Below are 22,230 nucleotides of genomic sequence, written 5' to 3' on the forward strand. Positions count from 1 at the left end.
CGCGTCCTCTGTGTATTGTGTCTTCGTGTCAGTGACTTAGCTGATAGCACTTCCATATCTACTCCATTTTTGCCAAAGTCTTCTTCCTTGTCAATAATGAAGTGCAATGTTGAAACCTGAATGATTCCACTCCAATACCCGCTAGGGTGTATAGTTTCAACACTGAAACCAACAACTAGAATGAGGGTTTCTAAAACCCTGGACTCTTTTCTCAAGAGCTCTCCAAAAATCTATTTTTCAAGTGATTGAAATGCAAGAATGAGCAAAGACTTCTCATTTTCCTTTTTTATAACTCACTTGACCCCTTTTATCACGCTTTGACCTTTTATTTTAATAAAGTCACTTTAATGGTTTTCTCACTTTACAATTAAAAAATGATTTTTTGTTAGCCTAGGACCAATGTCCCCTTTTCTCCACTTTAGTTTTTATAAAGTGTTCTCCTAAGCGAATTGTGTTCGCTTGATTAATTTTCCCCATCCTAGCTACGGGAACTTAACTAGGTTAGCAAAATCTTCTCCTTATGTCTCCTAAGCGGATGGGGACATTACACATTTGAAAGGTAAGACTACCACTTGGAAGGAAGATATTTTGGGGCAAGTCCTCTTCTTCTTCCTTTGTTAGTTTGATAATTATTTGATTCTTTGCTTTTTCTATCCATTTAGGAACCCTAGCAAGGGTATATTGAGTATTATCAAGCTATAGTTGATTATATCGGTGAAGCTGCTCTTGTGAAGACTCCTTGTAGGGCCTTGGTCTTCAATGATTATCTTACTCTTTGGGTTCTAGTCTCTTCATCCTAATCCTTCGATAAAATAGACCAAACTTGAAGTAGGGTTTTCTTCTTAACCTGATAACCCCTAATTGGAGAAGGCATTTGTCTTCTCCCATCAACTGATGAAAATTACAAAATAACAAAATCTCTTTCCCTTTTTAATTTGCAAATAAGTCAAAGAAGAGAATTGAAAATCCTTGGGTTTATTTTCCTAGACTTGCATCAAGTTAATTGTAATTTCATTTATCATTCTTTGGACTGTTGCACTTGTTTATGTAAACCTGAAAATTGCATAAAAAGATAAAAGAACCAGATTTACATAAATCCCAAGTCTAGGTTTTATTCAGCTAAAGAGTATCTAGCACTAGACTCAGCATAAATTTCATGTACTAGTTGATTTTATCAAGTGGCGTCTTCTTTTTTAGTTGTGAAAATCATCTTTAAGTTATTATCACTTGCATATCTCACACTTAAATATTTGCTTGGTAAATTTTAAGTTAACCTTGATCTATTCTAAGGAGAATTTACATTTGATTCAAGTTCTTGTTGTCTCACATTTTTTCATTATTGGAGGAACTTGATTCGTTGCAATTTGGGCTAGTATTTTGTGGTGCATCTTAGAACCCTAGCTAGCAATCCAAGACAACTTGTTTTAAGGATGAAAGTCTATCTCTTGGGTTGATATTTTCAAAGTTTCAAATCTGGAAATCTGCAACAGATCACTGATAAACAGATTTGAAAAGTTAAGGACAGCCCAAGTTTCACCTTGGACTTGTCTTCAACTAAGTACATAATTGATTTGCACTGAAAGTACATTACATAAGGTCATTTGATGTTTAAATGTTACATCTCTTGTCGTTTCATTAAATGGAGTTGTTTACTTCTAAGTTGTTATTATCTTGGGATGTTAATCAAATTATAGCAAATCTAATGTTATTTTTATTGTACACTTTATGAATCAAATTTGGCACTAATCCTCTATTTCCTAATTAATAACATATCTAAGTGGATGATTGTAATTTATGCCCTTTATCTTGAAGTATTATCTTAAAGCACAAATCACCTACAAGTAACTTTACTTTGGTATATCTTTGTGGGATTCATGTCATTGAAGTAAATCATTGGTATCATTGCTTAATCACTATTAAGATTTACCAAACTTAATTATCAATAGGATAAGGCATACCCACCTTGGCCTGTGAGAGCTGGCCAAAAGTGAAGGGGAAATTTTGTTAAGATGACAGTGGCATAATTCCCATCCATTAACCCAAGGTAGCATTGGTGGTTGGAATTTCCACTTGGATGCTAGTTTAGGCAACCATAGATCCCAAGAAAGTGCATGAACTAAACATATTGTGAACAAATATAACATGTGGAACTTGATTTCCTTAGGAGAGAGAGGGGGCTCCTAATGTGAGAAATTCCTTTCACCTAAATCATTCCATTTTTGAGTGACAAGAAGTACCCTAAGAGAGAAACATCTTGAAAGACAAAACGCCACCTCAATCCTATGCACATTAAATGCTCACTGACTATCCTCCAAGTATATATGATCCAAAACTTATGAGGATTCGTTTTCATGCTATTCACACATTTAATGCTCACGTGAAGCTCACGCAAGCGAGAACGTATGAGAACCTCAGTCCTATGCATATTAAATGCTCACCATCCTCCAAGTATACATGCTCCATTTCAGACATGGAAAGTATTACTTTTCATGCTATTCAGTGTTCACACATCTAATGCTCACGTGAAGCTCATGCAAGTGAATAAGAGTAAAAAGTAACCTGCAATTAGAGGCCAAAATCCTAAGCCTATGCAGGAATAAAATGCCACCGAAGTACTATGCACATCACATGCTTACCAGCTATCCACCAAGTACATATGCTCCATGTTCAAGAAGCGCTTCATCTTCCTATTATTCACATCTGATGCAATGTTACTTCTATAATGTTGGCAAATATATTGTCAAGGATTTGGAATATAACTCATCCATAGTATCAGGGAAAATATCAGCAAGCTTTAAAAGGAAAAAGTATTCCTATTTCATATTTTGGACATTTAAAACAACAACATCAAACAAATACATTCACATAAATATGAAAATGAAACTGATACATAAGATATATAAGATGTCAAGTGATACATCACACATTGATTGTAAAATCTGATATCTATCTTGAGTCCTAAGTGTTAACATGCTGATAGAAAATCACATTAAAAGTAATAAATGTGTCTAAAACGAGAATCAGAACTGGTCTCCGCACTGGTTTTTGAACCAGTCTACTAAAAAACAAACACACATACACACATATATATATATATATATATATATTCAAACCAACAGACACCCAATATGCAAAAGTTGATCATGTATATAGCATGTAAGTACTAAGCATGAATATAAAAAAATGGCACTAAGTGCAAATCACAATACACATCCAAAACAAAATGGTGTAAATGGCCTCTAGAGTCCAGAAAACATCACGCTGCAACAAATAACTGCATATTGTCAAAATCATTGCCTCTATTGGGATCCTCGACATTAATAGCACCCTCTGCCCCCTCTAGACTTTGCCTCTACCTTCAAATTTCAGGTACAGCCATGACACCCTCCAATTTTGATGAAACTCCCTAATCCAAGTGTTTAAATAAGGTAGAAAAAGTTTAGCTTTCCTAATTAGTAATTTTGCAAGTGATGGGTACATTTTTTATATTTATTAATGTCTTGATAAAGGAATTCAACAATCAGCACCACCAACATCAAGGTACATAAAGGGTTTGGTGATTTTGATTAAATGTCAATCCCATACCCTTATACAGGATGGTGTCCAATGGAAATGTGAAAATCCTGCCAAGCCTGAAAACTGTTAAGTCCGCTGAATCTGAATGGGATATGAGATTCAATTTTCTCCATATGAAGTCCAACGAGGTTGGAACCACTATCAAACATTTAGGACAATTAATGGTAATGTTAAAAAGTTATGTAAAATATAGATAAGGAAAAATAAAGGAGAACGTCAAATATAAGTAAAATCTAATATTACCATTAATTACCAGGGTGACAAACTCTTCATAGCTCAATCTCCTATCACTCTTTTTCAAAATGAGAGTAAAAATGCCAAAATTGTAAATTAAAGTGTTATTGATGCCAGTAAGGCAATAGTTTCCTTTGACTCATGACATATTCCTAAAATATTGTGATATTTTCAATTTATTACAATCATATCTTGGATACAAAAATATCATGTAGTTTTTTCCACAATAATATCATCTCTTGTAAAATCACGCACCATATATCACAACATTCTAATAGTATCGTAATATTTGTAACACTAAATTTTAATGCTCATGTGAAGCCCAAGCAAGCAAATGAGAACAACGAAGAACCTGCAATTAGACGCTAATACCCTAAGCCCATACCTCTATATATGAATGGGATTTGTGTTGATTTGGTGTAGCATCGGATGTGTTCTAAGCCTCAAATTTTGCAGGGAGGCTTGGGCACAAGTATTCCAAAGAACCTAGAAAGCGTTTTGGGAAATTCCACCCATAAGTGATTTTATTAAAATAATTAATATTTTTAATGGGGTTTCTAAGTCTAAACTTAGGAAAATTAAAATATTAATGGGTATTAATCTAATCAGGGGTGAAACTTCTAAAAAAGGCCATAGATCAAGCCAAAACAATCTGAGCCTTTGATTATGTTTTAATCTAGGTTGTTGGTTGTCCAACATGAAGATATAAGAAGGGGCTTGAGGGTCATTTGGAAATCATACAGAGAGATCGAAGAAATAGATTTTATAAAGTTAGGAGTTCTCAAGAGGAAAATCGATTGAAGAAATCTCTTGTAGTTGAGAGGCAAGGATGGGAGCTTCCGAAGAAGAGAGAGATTTTCAGCCAAAGATACATCAACAGAGAGAGGCAGTGAGTGATCTAGAAGCCTTGACGCGGAGGTTGATGCAGGGCCAGAAGGGCCATGCAGAAGCAGTGCAAAGGGAGAGAGAGGAGTCTAAAATCTACAGAGGAATTCGAATTTCAGAAGCCGAGAGCCGAAGTGTGAGACTGGGAAGTAGAAATCAAATCTCCTGGGCAGCAGATCGACCAGCTAGAGAAGTGACGCAGCACCGAGAGAGCTTGATGTTGGGCTGACGCAGACATTGCGCAGATGCAGCCAGAAACACTGGGGAGCAGTCAGTTTGGGGCTGGATCAGCCAGAATTTCTCAGTGATTGTGTGAGGTAAACTCACAAAGCTTTTGCCAATATTTCTCTCTGTCACTAAATCACCTTGTGAGGTATTTAGTGATGTATTCAGAATTTGCTACTGCTTAATAATATAAAAGCTTCAAAGCTGCTGCGGTTTTCCCGCATTGGGTTTTTCCGGGGACTTTTGTCCAAAAATAATTGTCTTATGTGTTTCTATTTTCCTTGCTCAATTTCTATGTTTCAGAATCATATTTAATTGGTGTAGGTTGCTTCAGTAATTTGCTTCTATATTTCATGAACAAATTTGAAATAAGTTTGTAACATAATTTACAATCTAGGAGAAGTAGATTCAACTGGTTGCAGTAGGATTCCTGAGATTGTTAGATCTAGGAATTTTTACAATCTGGAGTTGGGGTTAGTCGTGGGCATAGTGCAGAGTATATGGATGATTCCCTGATGCCGTGAGGGATAGCGTTTACAAACTGTCAGACCAGGCAGTACCTCCTCAACCAAAAATTGATTCGTGTGTTATTCCTTCAGGTAGGTCTTCATTATATACATGAGGGGGAGACTGTTCACTTCATCTCCCGATGACTGTTCATAATACTTATTTATCTATTTACATTATATTCACCCAATCATGAGGATTAGGTGTCAACATTTCCCCCCATTAAATCTGAAGGGATGTTGGTGAGGCCAAGCATCATTCTGAATTGTTCAAGCTTTTCTCTTCCAAGCGCTTTGGTGAAGATGTCTGCAATTTGCTCATTAGTGGAACAATGACAGAGATGGATTGTTTTGGCCTCAACATGATGTCCAATCAGATGATATTTAGTATTGATGTGCTTCGTTCGATCATAGAACTTTGGGTTCTTGGCCAACTTTATTGCAGAGGTATTGTCAATCATGAGTGGAGTTGATTATACTTGTTTTACCTGCAATTCCTCGAGAATTTTCCTGAGCCACACAATTTCTTTTGTTGCTTCAGCTGCTGCCACGTATTCTGCTTCTGTTGTGGAATCTGTTAGAACTGATTGTTTGTGTGATCTCCAAGAGACAGCTCCTGATCCAAGACTCATAGCATATCCTGAAGTAGATACCCTAGTTCCTTTGTCTCCATCGAAGTCTGAATCAGAGTATCTAATCAAGCTGAAGTCGTCCACCTGTGTATACTTGATTCCAAAGTCTTGAGTTCCCTTCAAGTACCTTAGAACTCTTTTTGCAGCAGACCAATGTCCCTCACAAGGTTTTTGCATAAACCTGGAGAGGATTCCAACAACAAACGAAATGTCTGGTCTGGTAGTAGTTAGGTAGTTGAGACTTCCTACAAGTTGTCTATAGTTTGTTGCATCTTCAAATTCTTTTCCTTCAATAGATGTGAGCTTTAAGTTTTGTTCCATTGGAGTAGTAAGAGGATTGCATTCTGTCATGCCAAACCTGTTCAATAGATCTCCAATGTATTTCTTTTGAGAAAGAAATATGGACTTCGGATGTTGGGTTACTTCAATGCCAAGATAGTAATGAACATAGTCCAAATCAGTCATTTCAAAACTTTTCCCCAATTCCTTCTTTATGGATGCAATGCAACTTTCATTGTTCCCCGTCATCAAAAGATCATCTACATATACCACAAGATATACAATTGTTTTGCCAACTTTCTTGACAAATAAAGTTGCATCACCAAGATCATAATGTTTGAAATTGAGTTTTAGAAGATGCTCAGTTAGTTTTTCATACCAGGGTTGCATTGCTTGTTTGAGGCCATACAAGGACTTCACAAGTTTGCATACTTTATGTTCATGTCCTTCCACAGCGAATCCTTCAAGCTGAGACATAAAAACATTATCTTTTAGATCTCCATTTAAGAAAGCAGTTTTTACATCCATTTAATGGACTTTCCAATTGTTCTGAGCTGCTAGTGCAAAGATTGTCCGGATGGTAGCCCATTTTGTTGTGGGGGCAAAAGTCTCCTCATAATCGACCCCTTCCTTCTGTGCAAAACCTTTTGCCACAAGCCTAGCTTTGTGCTTGTCAAGTGAGCCATCAGCTTTATACTTGTTCTTGTAGACCCACTTGCAGCCTATTGGTTTAGTTCCTAATGGAGGATCAACCAGCTTCCAAGTGCCGTTCTTTATGAGGGCATCATACTCCTTTTGCATCGCTTCTTTTCATTCACCATGAGAAGCAGTTTCTTTGAAGGAAGTTGGTTCAAAATCTGTAGGCAAGTTCAATTCACAATCATAAGAAACATCCATATCAACAGGTGAATTAGAGTCATCCATATCACCTCCATTTTGCTGGTTTGAATTTCTAGTTCCTGTCTTTCCAACCTCATTAGGATGAACACTTTCAAGTGTCTTTGTCAGCCACTTTGGGGGACCTTTCTTAGATGGTCCAGGCTGCTCCGTTGATTGAGTTGGGACTGAATCAAGATTGAGTCTCCCAATTCTATCAATCACATCACTTAAAGCATCATCTGTTGTTGGAGTTTCATGCGGGGGAGAGTGTTCTTCAGAAGAAGATTCCACATGTTGATCTAATATAGGAATCCCCCATTCAAGATGTGGAATCTGATTATCAAATTCTTGAAATGATTTTGCTTTTGCGAATCTATCTAAGCGATCAAGTTGCCGCTCAACAACATTGTCAGTTTTGGACGATTCAAGAAAAATTACATCTCTAGATACAACAAACTTGTTATTTACTTCATCATAGAGACGGTATGCTTTGGAGGTGTTTGAATACCCCAGGAAGATACACTTACGACTTCTAGCACCAAGTTTGTTCCTATGTACCTTTGGTATCAAGGCATAATAGGTGGAACCAAAGACTTTGAGATGCTTTACCGAAGGAACATGTCCATACCACATTTCCTAAGGAGTCTTGTTTCTAATAACATTAGATGGACATCTATTCTTTATATACGCAACACATAGAACAGCATCAACCCAAAACATTATTTTTACATTTTTGAAGAAGAGCATGGATCGTACCATATTTAAGATTGTCCTATTCATTCTTTCAGCTACACCATTCTGTTGGGGATTATAAGGTACAGTTGTTTGATGTTTGATCCCACATTGGCGAAGATAGTTTTCAAATTCATTTGATGTGTATTATTTTCCATTATCTGTGCGAATAAACCCAATATGAGATTGTGCATCATTTTCAATCCATTGATGAAAATTCTTGAATGTTTGAAAAGCATCAGATTTGTTCTTCAATAAATAAACCCAACACATTCTAGTGTAGTCATCAATAAATGTCATCATATATTTATTTCCCTTTGCAGAAGGAACATGCATTGGACCACATAAATCTGAATGAATGAGTTCAAGTTTTCTATGTGCTCTTGAATGTGAATCATGAAAAGACTGTTTGCTATGCTTTCCTAGAATACAAGCATCACATTGCTTAAATTTCCTAAGAATTGTAGGCAAACCAGCAACACCATTTTTCTTCAACAAGTGGAGGCTGTCATAGTTCAAATGTCCAAATCTAGCATGCCATAATAAACTTGATGGAAGTGTACCTTCTTCATGATGAGAATTGTATGAGAAATGTTGTGCACGAGCAGAGGTTCCTTGCAGCTTGAGAAGTCTTTCTTCTTCTATTCCCCTCATGACAAGTGAGTGGTCAGTTGCTTTTCTTACCTCAAGCTTGCCATCAAACATATGAATGGAGTGACCTTGCTGGCGGATGTGAACGAAGGATAACAAATTTCTCTTGAGCTGTGGGAGATATAGAACATGATGCAAAAGAAAGTCTGGAAGACCAGGCAGTTTAAGTCTGATTGTGCCAAGCCCTGATGGCTTGATTTTTGATTGGTCTGCAAAGTATACTGCTCCGTCAACATTGTCAATAAATTTTTCAAAAAAATCTTTTCTATGAGTCATGTGGCAGGTTGCTCCTGAATCAAGCAACCAATCATTTTTCCAAGAAGCAAGTGAAGCATTAAATTACTCCAATATTACATTGTGCCACAACATAGTGAGCGGATTCAGGTGCTTTACCTTTGTTTGTATCATCAATTTTACTTTTCTGTTGGTTTCTTTTCTGCTAAGTTTTGTCCCATGGTAGCTTGCATGTAGAGGCATCATGTGATCCATTTCTTTTGCAGTGAATGTAGTGCAAATCTGCCTGTTCTCCTTGAGAAAGTCTGCCCCCCTGCCTCTGAAATATCTTCCTCTTCCTCTTCGACCACCTCTTCCTCTTGAAGAATCTTGAGTAGGATGCTTTTTTTTATGAGCAAGGCACACAGCCTCTTCAGAAGATTCAGGGACTGTCTTCTTTCCAAAAGCTTTCTCTCTTTCAACAAACTTTTTCACAAGAGAGTCAAAGGTGATATCTTTGAGATTTCCATTTGCTTGCAATGACTCAAGATAATTGGAGTAAGTAGGATAAAGTGCCTTGAGAAAAGCGATAAGAGGAATATCCAATTCAACCTTAATGGATTTGATATCATGCGTTATAGACTTTACTTCAGATGCAAGAGTAAGAGGATTATTATTTTGCAGTTCAAGAGTGAAGAGTTTAATCATGAGTTGAACAACTTCAAGTGCAGAATGTGAGTCATAGAGTTCTTTCAGCTTTTGTAAGGCTTCAAAGGCAGTTGAAAATGACGAAATATGGTGACTCACCTCTTCATTTACAGATGCTGCGATTAATGCATAAGCTTTGCTGTTCTTGTTTTCCCAAATGATGAGCTCTTTGTCTGAGGTAGGTTGTACTGGTTCATTGTCTGTCTCCGATACACACTCCTTTCCATAACTCATTGAAAATGAGGGTGTGTTTTATCATTCGAGACCATTCAGGATAGTTCTCCTTGCCAGTGAGAACTATTCCCACCATGGATATGATTGAATGCATTCTGTAAAAAAATTACTTCTGTTGATAGAAAAATACTTCTGCCAATATACAGTAAAATTGTACTTCTAGTGGTATTTTTTTTTTTTTTTTCAAATTACATTTCAAAAGGGCATTCTCTCCATATAGGGCTTTGTATTGTCTTTGTCTTTAGTGAAAATGTAAAACATAGATCAGCTATGCATTCTCAAATGATTTCAAATCTCTTCCTCATCATTTTTTTCGCAATGTTCTTGAATTGTTTTACATGAAAAGGAAACAAAGCTATCTGAAATTGGTCTTCACCAATGTAATCTCAACGTATATACCATAAAACTTCAATACAATTCCATGTGTTAAACAACGTTAAGAGTACATTCAACAGCGTTCAAAGTACATTTAACGCGTGGCTATTAACACATTTTACATGCCAAAAAGTCTTCAATGTATATACCAAAAACTTTCAAAGTATATGCCAACGTTATGTGAAAAAACTTCAACGTGTATGCCAAAAAAACTTCAACATATATACCATCATTCACGCAGCAGACTCAGACGCCTTTTCACTCGATCTTGCTTCTAGCCATTTAGCCAATGTAAACAAAAAGACAATGGTACCTCCTTCCAAATAATCCCCCAAACCAAGAGTGCCTAGAACTGTTCCAAATCAGCGCCAGAACGAGTTCTCTGCTTCTCTGTTCTTCCAATCCGCGTGCACAACTAATAATAAGCTGTCATCGCTTGGAGAATGCATTCAAGTGGTCCTCCGGCTGATATTGTGAGATAGTCTTTGCATTAATTTGGCACCAAGATTCCAGACGTGTGGCCACTGTAACATCGAAAGCCTTATGGTTTGAACCGCGGATTCCACCATTCGACTGCAAATGTCAGGTTAGACGTAGGGGAATAGTCAAAGAAATGGAACACGAAGGGAATCTCTGAGATTTCCCATGACAATCGGCGGTATAAACCATGCTAAGGTAAGCAGCATAGCTCATATTAATCTGTAAGAGTGCTCTTGGTGACCAACATTGGCTTGAATACTTTGCACCATCTATGAAATGGACAAATTGGCATTCCTATCAAACACAGCGTGGCCTTGTCGCAGAAAGGGGACAAAGCCACGAGTCCATGATGAAGAATCAACTGTGGCACATTGGTAAGGCGGAGTAATTGTAGAGCGCAGGTCGTGGGTTGAAACTCACAGTAAATACATGTGTATAACACACAACGAAACGAAACTCACAGTAAATGAAACACACAACAAATCGACTCGTTCAAGAGGTAACGCACTTCAACGAATACATTAAACAATGAATGAGATTTCACAGGGATATGACAGAGATGTCAGCCTGCAGAACATGGGCAAAATATAAGCAGAATATGCAGGAGGGAGTTACAAAGCAGAGGGAAACTAAAAATGGTGCTAGCTCTGATACCATGTCAGACTAGGCAGTAACTCCTCAACCAAAAATTGATTCGTGTGTTATTCCTTCAAGTAGGTCTTCATTATATACATAAGGGAGAGACTGTTCACTTCATCTCGTGGTGACTGTTCATATTACTTATTTATCTATTTACATTATATTCACCCAATCATGAGGATTAGGTGTCAACACAAACTAAAACAAATCTTGTTATATTGCAATTTAATTTCACCTCCTTATATTAGCAAGTCAGCTAGCAAGGGTGGGGAATCGGGATCCCTTGCCCCAACAAGTAAGATGGCAAGGAAGCCTTGCCCTAGCGAGTAGGCTAGCAAGGATACTGGCTAACCGCTGCCGTACTGCCTTCTTGTTAAAGTCTTGAGTTGTTATGGCTCTTACTATACTTAGCAAGTATGCCAGCAGTGGTATCAGTTGAACTATCTTGTCTTCAACCTGTTCTATTGCATAAGCTACCAAGGGTTATGTGTATAGCTGCTGGGAAATTTGTGAGATAACGTGCAGTTTTACTGTTTTTCCCACAGCCTGCCGTCACATCATAGCCTTGGTTCAGAGGTGGTGTTCAACCAAGATTGCCTATGATTGGGTGGTGAAATCTGCTTTGACAACTGGCTCCCACAATCTATTTCAGTTTTATGATAAATATTCCATGTTCCTTTTGCACTCTATAATGTTCTTCCCATGATCTATTTCAGTTTTATGATAGATATATCGTGTTACATTTGCACTCTATAATGTTCTTATTAGCTTAATGGAATAATCTTTGTTGTTGTTTCCAGTTTTATGATATTCTTCTTGCATGTGTATTCAATTCTTGTTTTCTGCATGGTATGTTCAGATTGAAGTTTGTAGAAATGAACGTATATTTTGTTTTCCAGGGAAAAAATACATTATATATTTTTCAAGGTGAAATCAAAATATACATTTTCTGTCTCATCAACACTCTAGAGGAAAGAGTTAGAAATGAGTGTATATATTTGCATGGACTCTGAGATATCTAAGTTAATGAGCATGGCAACTTGAATGGTGAATCTTTCCAATACATAATCAGTGAAATTAAGTGGTGGAACTAGAAGAACTATGAAATTTAGTTACCTCTGCCAAATCCAAGTGCCAGGTATGCTACACACCGACACAATTAGGATCTGATATGGGACATGTCTCCTGGATTTTAGATCCTGCTGAGATTTCATGCTCCTATATTCATTAAGTTTCTAATCAAATCAGTAAATGTGTAATTTCATTTTCAATTCAATTTAGTGGGCAGCTTTTTGAAATGCATTCACCACCTTTCATGTTTGCTGATCTTTACCTGTTAGGCCAGAGAGATATGCAAAGCATGTTTTGTTTTTTCTTGCCAACCTTTCCCTTTAAACTGGGCTTTTCTCCAAATATTGTTACGAGCCTGCTGCCTAACCAACAATCTGTGATTATGTTGGAAAGAAACTATTAATAGAAATCTGGAAACCTGATCAGATCTGAAATCTGAAACTGACTTGGCACAAACAGTAGCATTCGAGCAATGGTAACAACAGCAGGTCATCACTAAAAGATGCAATTTCACCATTAACAACAGAGGATTCAGCCCTAATTAACAGTAGTTGGACAACAGATTTTGAGAAAACCATAACAACAAACTTTTCAGAGTTCAACAACCATAACAGCAACTAAATAGCAGAGATGTAGCACAGAGAACCTATAAATTATCATATAATCCATTAAATTAATAGATAGAACAAAAGCTTGCCGGAGAAGTTATAGTCAATGTTCCACCAAGACTCCGGTGCGGGGAGACGCGGGTGCGGGGAGACGCACAGGGGGGACGTGTGGGAGTACCCTCAAATTTTAGGGAAATTTCGGGGGTGCGGGGAGTCGTCGAGGTGTATATATATATATATATATATAATTCAAGTTCATATTCATTGTTCACTGTTCAATAATGAAAGCATAAAAATATTAAATAGACAATTGAAATTTGAATCATTGATCCATCCTCATCATTCATTTTGATACATACATCATTCATATGACATACTCAAGCGACAAGTCTCATTATTGAATTAATTATTATTCATACATACCATGAGATTCAAAAAAACAAAAATAAAAATCAATAATAAAATATTCAAATACATTGATCGATATCATTCATCATTCAATGGTTCATCATTCTACAATCTACATTGATTTAAAAACTAAATTCATCATCCATCATTCTAGAATCTAAATTGAAAGCAAAACATACTAATATATTTTCAAAGTTTGAACACTAAATCTATATAACTCAAAGTTTCAAAGTTCAAACTCAAAAATAGTTAAGAGTGAAATAGAAATGACTTTGGGTTGAAATGAAATGAGCTTTTAAATTTAAGGTTTAGGCTTTTAAGTTTTAGTTATTTAGTTTTAATTTTAATTTTTTCTTTTAGACTTTTAAGTTTTAGTTATTTAGTTTAAAAAAAATAAAATTTAATGGTTTTGAGTTTTGAATTTTTGATTTTGAATTTTGAATTTTTAAGTCTTATTAGACAAATTTAAAGGGGGACGCCCAGGCACACCCTTTTTGGGGAGTCTAGACTCCCATACTGAAGGGGGACGCCCAGAAGCACCCTTTTTGGGGAGTCTAGACTCCCACACTGGGGAAACGCACCCCCTTGCGTCTCCCCAAGACTCCCCAAAAAGGGTGCGTGGGGAAACGCACCCCCAAGAGACTCCCCGTCCCGGGTGCGTGGGGTGCGAGGGGTGCGTGCACCCGACCCTGGGGGACGCGTCCCCGTGGAACACTGGTTATAGTCCAAATTTCAAAGACCTGCTGTCATCCATGCTGTCTGGTCATTCAAAGCTCTTAGTTGTTTCTTCACTTTGGAAAGTATCCTCAATGCTGTTCCTGGTCTTGTTGAAAATTGGCAGCTCAGGGATGAAGTTCCTTAAATAAAATTTCATTTCTGATGATTTTGCAGCGACTCTCTAAAAACAGAAAGTCATGTCTAGCATCTCAAGTATGTCTTTCCAAAAATAGTAAATCACCTTGTATCAATTGGTAATCAAGTATAGTTGATGGAAAATCACTCAACTTATCATTAATCAATCCTAATAGTTCAATTTTGACTTAATTATCAATATTATCATTACTATTATCATTATCCTTATGATACTATGATATTATTATCAAAAAGAAATTCAAGTCACCTTACCTTCATACTTTGCACCCCTCTCTCCTTAATGTCTCACATGACTCTACGTTACACTCTCATTAAAGACTTGGCATATTCCTCTTACACACTCATTGAAGGCATGTCATAAAAGATTCCTCTTACGCACTCTTTAAAGCATATGTTACACTCTCTCTTAAATGCATAAGTTACAAAGGCATGCGTACCTCTCCTTAAATGGCATTCATTACCCTCTCTCCTTAATGGCATGAGTTACACTTCCTAAAAGGGCATGAGTTACACTCCTCAAGGCATGCGAGATTCCTCCATTGAAGGCATGTGTTGCCTCTCTCCATAATGGCTTAAGTTACTCTTCCCTATTTGGCATACGAGTTACTCTAAGGCATGCTCCTCCTTTATGGCATGAATTCGTTGCTCCTCCTATATATATGTGCCTCATATCTTCTCCCCTCACTACTTGTGCATTGTGAAAGAAGGATTCGAAATTGAGAGAGAGTTGGAGAGACTTGAAGAAGATTGTGAGGAAGAGAGACTTGGAGAGTAAGAGCAAAACTTGAAGGTTGATTCAGTGTTTGCATTAGCAGCTGCTATCAATGATCTTCATACTACAACTTGTTCAAATTTGGGTGAATTTACTCATTCTCTTGATCTCTCATCGTACTTTGTATCTTTGTTGAACAATTGATATCTAATAGAAGAAGAATCTGGTTGGTTTTCCCCTTGTGGATTTTTCCCTGATCATTGGACTTAAATTCTCTGTGTCTTATTCTGTTCTTGATTGTCTTCCATTGTGCATTTGGTTTATGTTCTATCTACAATTGCTTAACTAATATTGCAGCATAAAGAAGTTTTGTAATAAGTGATTGTTACAACATAGAACATCAGATTTTAACAGGTCTCTCCAAGCATCCTCTGTTAAAGCATGTCCATGGAAGAATCTTCCCTTTTGGTTGTTATCACTTGCCCTACAACTGCTAGCTAGAATCTTCATAATCAGAGTTGCCCATTGTGACATCAGGGCCATGGGTTCAATGCCAGAACCTATCAATTTTCTCACCCTTTTTATTGTATAGCCTATAGGTTATGTCAGTTGACAAGGCCAAATCTAATAGATCCAGCAGCTTTTCATTTGGTGTGGACTCCAACTTTATATAGAGAGCTCACTGCTTATTCTGATACCAAGAGAATCTCTACCCGCTGATAAATAACAGCATGCCTCGACAATACATATTCAGGTTTGTCTAGCCACAAATGTCTGATAGCTACAATGGTCGCTTCACTTTAATGATTATCCAAGTCGCCTGGATTGCTGTAATGGCTATGCTTCAACAACATTCCTATCTATGAGATTCCAGTATTTGCAGAAAAGTATAGTTTTCTTCTTATATAATTCACAGCTTACCTCACACCTGCTATTCTAGAACACCTTAGATAACCCAACAAATAATCGGACGGGAATGTGTGAGGCATGATTGAAGGCATTTTGCCATGAATAAGTGGCTGTTCTCTAGAATTTGGTAGTGAGAATCTTGCTTGCTTGAAGGAATAACAGTCTAACAATTGCCTATTCACGTGTGCAATTCAAAATACTTGTCATTCAAAGAGCTAAGCTTTCTGCAACGTACATGACCTTGTAATAGAAATACTTACTTGCATTCAGGATTATATCTGCCCTTTGAATATAAGTAGATCCCCATGCTTTGTTGTTTTGTCTTCAGGTTGTAAGAAGTCTCACTTGATATCTCAAGCAACTCCTATGCGCCTCTTGGAAGCCAAGGCATCTTGTGGTTGAGCTATTTTCTACGTTATTAATTTGAGACTGGATGGAGAATCAAGACCATAATTTTCTACCTCAATAACTACTTTATCAGATATCTAGATTAGATTCACATAATGAACCATCAATATAACGATCATCATTGCACTGCATAATCTTATTGTTCTCAAAACTGATGGGCATCACTATAATAGCAGCAGCAGTAGTCTTCTCTTCAGGTTCCTTGATTCCAAGACCCGTGTATTTTGATCTTTTCTTCATATGAATTGAACATATTCCAAGAAACTTTCTTTAGGAGATTATTTAAGATATTCCCATAAGCCCAAATATTCATCAATGAGAGCAAACATACTTGCCGCAGCTTTAAAAATATCATTTATCGCTCGGTATTTTCCGCTTTTGACAAGCAAGTGGCTCTGATACCACTGTTATGAGCCTAACCAGCAATCTGCTATTCTAACGGAAGGAAACTCGTCATATAAATCTGAAACTAATTGGGCACAAACAGTAGTATTTTAACGATGGTATCAGCAGTTAATCAACACTAACTGCAACTAACCAATAATCAATATTGTTTGATAACAAACTTGTATCATTGTTCCACCAAGCTTCCAGGATGTGGGGACGCAGGATCAAGGAAACACGCTTGTGGGATGTGTGCAGACACCCCAAAATATTAGGAAGTGTCATGGGAAGGAGGGTTGGAGGGGACGGTTGGTCCCAGAACCCTATATCTAAAACTATTATAACAAAAAAATAAAAAATTGAAACGTACGAAGACAAAATGATAAATAATACATCTAAAGAGTAATTGCCCATTGGAGCTCATCAATATTGATACACCAATTGTAAATTCAAATGAGAATTGACTTGGGAAAATAGAGTTAGGTTATTATAGTATTATTATTATTGTTTTATTCTCATTTTTATTTGTAATGTTACTTTTCCAAAAAATTAGAGGAAATCATGGGGTTGACCAGACATCCCATTTTTTGTGGGGATGCCTGGCCATTCCCCCACATTTGAAACGTCCGTCATTCTTGGTGAAACATTTTGCAGCATTTCACATAGTGGGGGGCACCAGGAAATGTTTTGCAGTGCATCCAGGGGTTGCTCACTTGTGTAAAACTGACTTTCAGAGAACCATCCTAACAGATTTTTCACAGTTCAACAACCATAACAGCAATTAAATACCAGAGATGTAACAGCGAACCTATAAAATATCTTACTAAAAGCACTTTATTTAAGATATCTACCTTGTAAATTGCCCATGTACTAGTTTATAAAGGCCATATGGAATTTTCCTGGAGCCTCTAAGCTGGGGTACAGAAATATGGTGTTGAATTGCTTTAGCAGTATGAATAGACTTGCTTTGACAGATGACTTACGTTGCCGGAAAGCGTGGTTGGTAAGTTTTGATTGTCAGTTGCTTCATCTGCATGCAAGGATCACTTTCTTCTTGGCATATTAGGTGTTAACCTGTTCAAAAGCACATGGATGCAGACTCCATATCGATGTCCCGTTAAAACTTAAAATTACAGTTTCATACTAACTGTTCTGTCTATCTTTGACTACCATCTTTGGCATCTGTTGAGCTACATTCATATTTGTTGCACTCATTCCTGACCATTTAAGGAAAGTAATTTGAGGTTTCTTAGTGCTGAAAATTCAGAGAATCTATCTCAATTTCTTTCTTATAACTTCAGTGCCACTCTTTCTTTTTTCTGACTCACGTCTTGATATTTTTTCTAATATGCGTTTAAGTAATGGTCTTCGTTTCGGCTCTAGTACTTTTTTAACATGTTATCATGGAAATGCAAGTTTCTCATTCCATTTTGTACAGCCACCGATTGAGATAATCATATTTGTTGCTGAACATTCCATATTGAAGCTCTAGTTAATTCTTCGCATGAATAAATTTGATTGCCTTTTAATCTCCTTTTCATTTCATAACCATGCTTTTTTTTTTTCTAGATTTTCTAACATGCAGAAAGTGTTTAGACTCTAGCTTGTTTTTAAGGAAATTAGAAACAAAAACCAAAATACCATCTTATGAAAAATACACACTCGAGCATTTCATTCAATTGTTCTGATATGTTTGGAACAGGTGAGGGTTTAAATACCGAGTTCTTGGAGACACTGATGAAGATGGAACCTACTAGAGAGGAAGAAGCAAGGCTCAAAGATTATAAGGGTGATATTTCCAAACTTGGTCCAGCTGAGCAGTTTATTAAGGCATTACTAGATATACCTTTTGCATTCAAGCGAATTGATGCGATGCGGTTCAGGGCTACTTTTGAAGAGGAAGTTGTAGATATGAAAAAGTCCCTGGAGACATTAGAGGTAGAATTTCAATTTTTCTTTATATGCTTCTTTATATATGGGAAGGCATAGTTCAATAGATCAGGAAATTAATCAGTCATTTACAGATGAGACTCTAATGTTGTTGATTGTTGATTTCTATCATTCTCTAATGTACAGTTGGCATGCAAAGAACTGAGATGCAGTCGACTATTTCTGAAGTTGCTCGAAGCTGTACTCAAGACTGGTAACCGCATGAATGTTGGCACCTTTCGTGGTGAGGCTCAAGCTTTTAAGCTTGATGCTTTACTGAAATTGGCAGATATCAAGGGAATCGATGGGAAGACAACATTACTGCATTTTGTCGTTCAGGAAATCATCAAGTCAGAAGGCATGCAATCAGCAGAGACATTTAAGAACACAAATCATAAAGCTGGTCCGGCTGGCAGTGGAATTAGAAGTCTTGGAGATAAAGAAGATGAGTACAAGAAACTGGGGTTGCAGCTTGTTTCAGGGCTGAGCACTGAACTGTGCAACGTTAAAAAGGCTGCAGGAATTGATTCAGATGTATTGATTAGCTCTCTGTCAAAACTTTCTAGGGAACTTGTTAAATTAGGTCAGTTTCGACAGATAGAATCCCAAAGATCAACAACTGATGAGATGAAAGGAAACTTTAGCAAGTCCATGACATCATTTCTGCACCAGGCAGAGGAGAAGATTGGTCAACTACAGAAAGAAGAAGAGAGAGTCTTTTTGCTTGTTAAGGAAATCACCGAGTACTTTCACGGGGATTCCACAAAGGAGGAAGCACACCCAGTTCGCATATTTGTAATTGTCAGGGACTTCTTAGGCATCCTAGACCATGTATGCAAAGAAATTGGCAGATGGAAGCAGAATTCTTCAAGTTCTTCAAACAAAGGATTTGACCCAATTTCAGCCCGTTATTCACCATATTCTATTTTCCCCAAGACTATGGAAAGAAAGCCTGATAGCTCTAGTGATAAAAGCATATCTGCATAACATTATTATGCATGTAGAATGCTTGTCTCAAGTAGATAGTAACATGAAGCAGCTGCTGCACTATAGCATCACGGCCAATCAGTCTGTGGCTTTGTTCATTGTCTTTTAACAAAGCCAAAGACTGCATCGATGTTAATAGATGCGAACTTGTTCCTTGTATTCTTTATCCCTTTTGGTTGGAAGATTGATTATTCTGGATGCCAAATAACTGGACAATGCGAAGTCCAAAAGAAAGTGCCTGTCAAATAGAGCGATGCCTTATGTAGTTTTAGTGTTGACCTTGAGTATTAACTTTGTAGCATCTTGCTGCATACATGTAAAATAATATCAAATCATGCATCTGACTTAGTTGTTCATAAAGACTGAAGACTGATGCAGGGATTCTTTTACAATTTTTTCATTTGATTGTTCCAGAGATGACAAAATGGAGTTTCAAAATATGTAAGTAGCTTATAGAAATTATAGCAAGATTATATTACCAGGGTGACATTCAGGTTCCAGAGAAATCCAAGTATGCATGTTTTTGGAGATCTCCACAGGCTATGAACTGTTACTTTTCAATTACTACATTGTTTCTAATTGGAAGGCAAAATAATAGAACTCTTCCCAAATCTTGTGCAATTAATATCATTGGAACCAGATGAGCATATTGGGATACATATTTTCTTATTTCCTTTGCATTCTTTGGACACTGCATATCAAGCTTTCAATCTGAATCCAGAGATGGAGAATGATTATGATGATTTCATCATTAGAAGCATATATCAAGCTTTCAATTTAAATCCAGAGATAGAGATAGAGAATGGCTATGATCATTTCATCTACTCATAGATTTACTTGTTCTTGAGATAGATATATAGCTGAATGTTGAACATGTAGGTGGCATATACCAATGTTCCACCAAGACACAGGGGAGGGGAGACGCACAGGGGGATGTGTGGGAGTACCCTTAAATTTTAGGGAAATTTTGGGGGTTTGGGGGGATGTCGGGATATATATATATATATATATATATATATATATATATATAATTCAAGTTCATATTCAATAATGAAAGCATGAATAGACTAATAGTAATACATTGAAATTTGATCCACACATAAAATTTAAATTTATAATTGAATTAAATAATGACATACGTTGATCCATCCTCATCATTTATTTTGATACATACATCATTTATAGGACATACTCATCATTCATCCATACCATGAGATTCAATAATGAAATATTCAAATACATTGATCCATATCATTCATCATTCTACAATCTAGATTGATTTAACAATTAAATTCATCATTTATCATTCTAGAATCTAAATTGAAAGCAAAACATACTAGTAGTATACTATATACTATATACTAGATACTAAAGTTTGAACACAAAAATAGTAAATTACTAAATTCAAAATTTATATAATTCAAAGTTTCAAACTCAAAAATAGTTAGGAGTGAGGAGTCAAGAATCAGTTTGAGTTCATCAATATCTAGTGTCACAACTCAAAAGTTAAAACTGAAAAGTAAAAATGGATAATGAACATTGAAAATAAAATCAACATCAAGGACTCAATCTCAATTATTGGTCCTCTACAACCATTTGTTGCATGAAGTCATCGGGACCAATATAATGGCATTATCTTTGTCAAAGTCACCTTCTTGAGTAACCAACAAAACTCCAACCAAACCATGTTACAACTCATCTAGTCCATCTTCATTATGCATTTGTGCACTATCCTTTGGATCCACATCCCATTGTGTTGTTGGTCCCCTCTGATACTTCGGTGTCTCCCTATGTGCAAGACATAAAGAACTGTGCACTCTAACTAGCTTCTTTGTTCTCCCAGAGGGAAATCTATTCCTCTTGCTAGAGTAGATGAAGTTATATGTGAACCAATTCTTCTCTGTTGTAGAGGAACTATCAATCTGAGACAATAAGCAAAAAGAAAGTTGTTGGATCTCAGGAGCATCACACCCATGCATGGTTCACCAAACAATGGGGTGATCCTGGCCTAAGTCATTGCAATCTTCCCTTGCATCAAGCTTGTTGAAGGGACCATTGAGACTTGCAAATTACATCCATTGTCTCCTAATTATTCTCCCTTCTTTTGAATTATACATCTTTGTAATGTTAACTCGAAATCCCTTATAGACCTTTGGATCTTCAATGGGAAGAATTCTACCAATCCTTGCCATATACCATTTTGGGTTGAGTGCATACGCTACCATGTACAAAGGTGTTTTCATTCGATCTTTTTTTTTTCAAGTTTTTTAATTCGTGATTTTCAATTTTTTTTTTTTTTTAGGGGGCTACTAGACAAATTCAAGGGGGGATGCGTCCCCCCTCAAAAGAGGATGCCCAGAAGCACCCCTTTTGAGGAGTTTCACCCCCAACACTGAGGAAACGCACCCCATGCGTCTCCCCATGACTCCCTAAAAAGGGTGCGTGGGGAAACACACTCCCAGATGTTGCCCCGTCACGAGTGCATGGGGTGCGTGCACCCAACCCTAGGGGACACGTCTTCGTGGAACACTGGCATATACAACACAAGGGTTGTATGCTCTAGTAAAATATAAATAATGCTAGAGTACAACGTGGTTTTGGTTTTGATAAATGTTCTTTCAAAGTTTTCGATGACTTTGGATAACTTTAAAACCATAATCTTCATTTACAAAACAAAATATGTAACCAATGTA

The 22,230-nt window shown here is 36.9% G+C and overlaps 1 protein-coding gene across 1 annotated transcript in view; it reads left to right on the forward strand.

Moving 5' to 3' along the window:
- Window positions 1–19,935, forward strand: part of LOC149267234 (formin-like protein 15) — a 69,484-nt gene extending 49,549 nt beyond the window's left edge. The window contains exons 4-5 of the mRNA XM_089431978.1: window positions 18,324–18,559; window positions 18,698–19,935. Coding sequence (XP_089288104.1) covers window positions 18,324–18,559; window positions 18,698–19,537 — 1,076 coding nt within the window. The 3' untranslated portion in view covers window positions 19,538–19,935. The remainder of the gene's footprint in view (window positions 1–18,323; window positions 18,560–18,697) is intronic.
- Window positions 19,936–22,230: the final 2,295 nt, after the last annotated feature.

Source organism: Pinus tabuliformis, chromosome 6, assembly GCF_031772625.1.
Source record: "Pinus tabuliformis cultivar Carrire ecotype Pingquan chromosome 6, CPIR1, whole genome shotgun sequence".
Lineage (NCBI taxonomy): Eukaryota > Viridiplantae > Streptophyta > Pinopsida > Pinales > Pinaceae > Pinus > Pinus tabuliformis.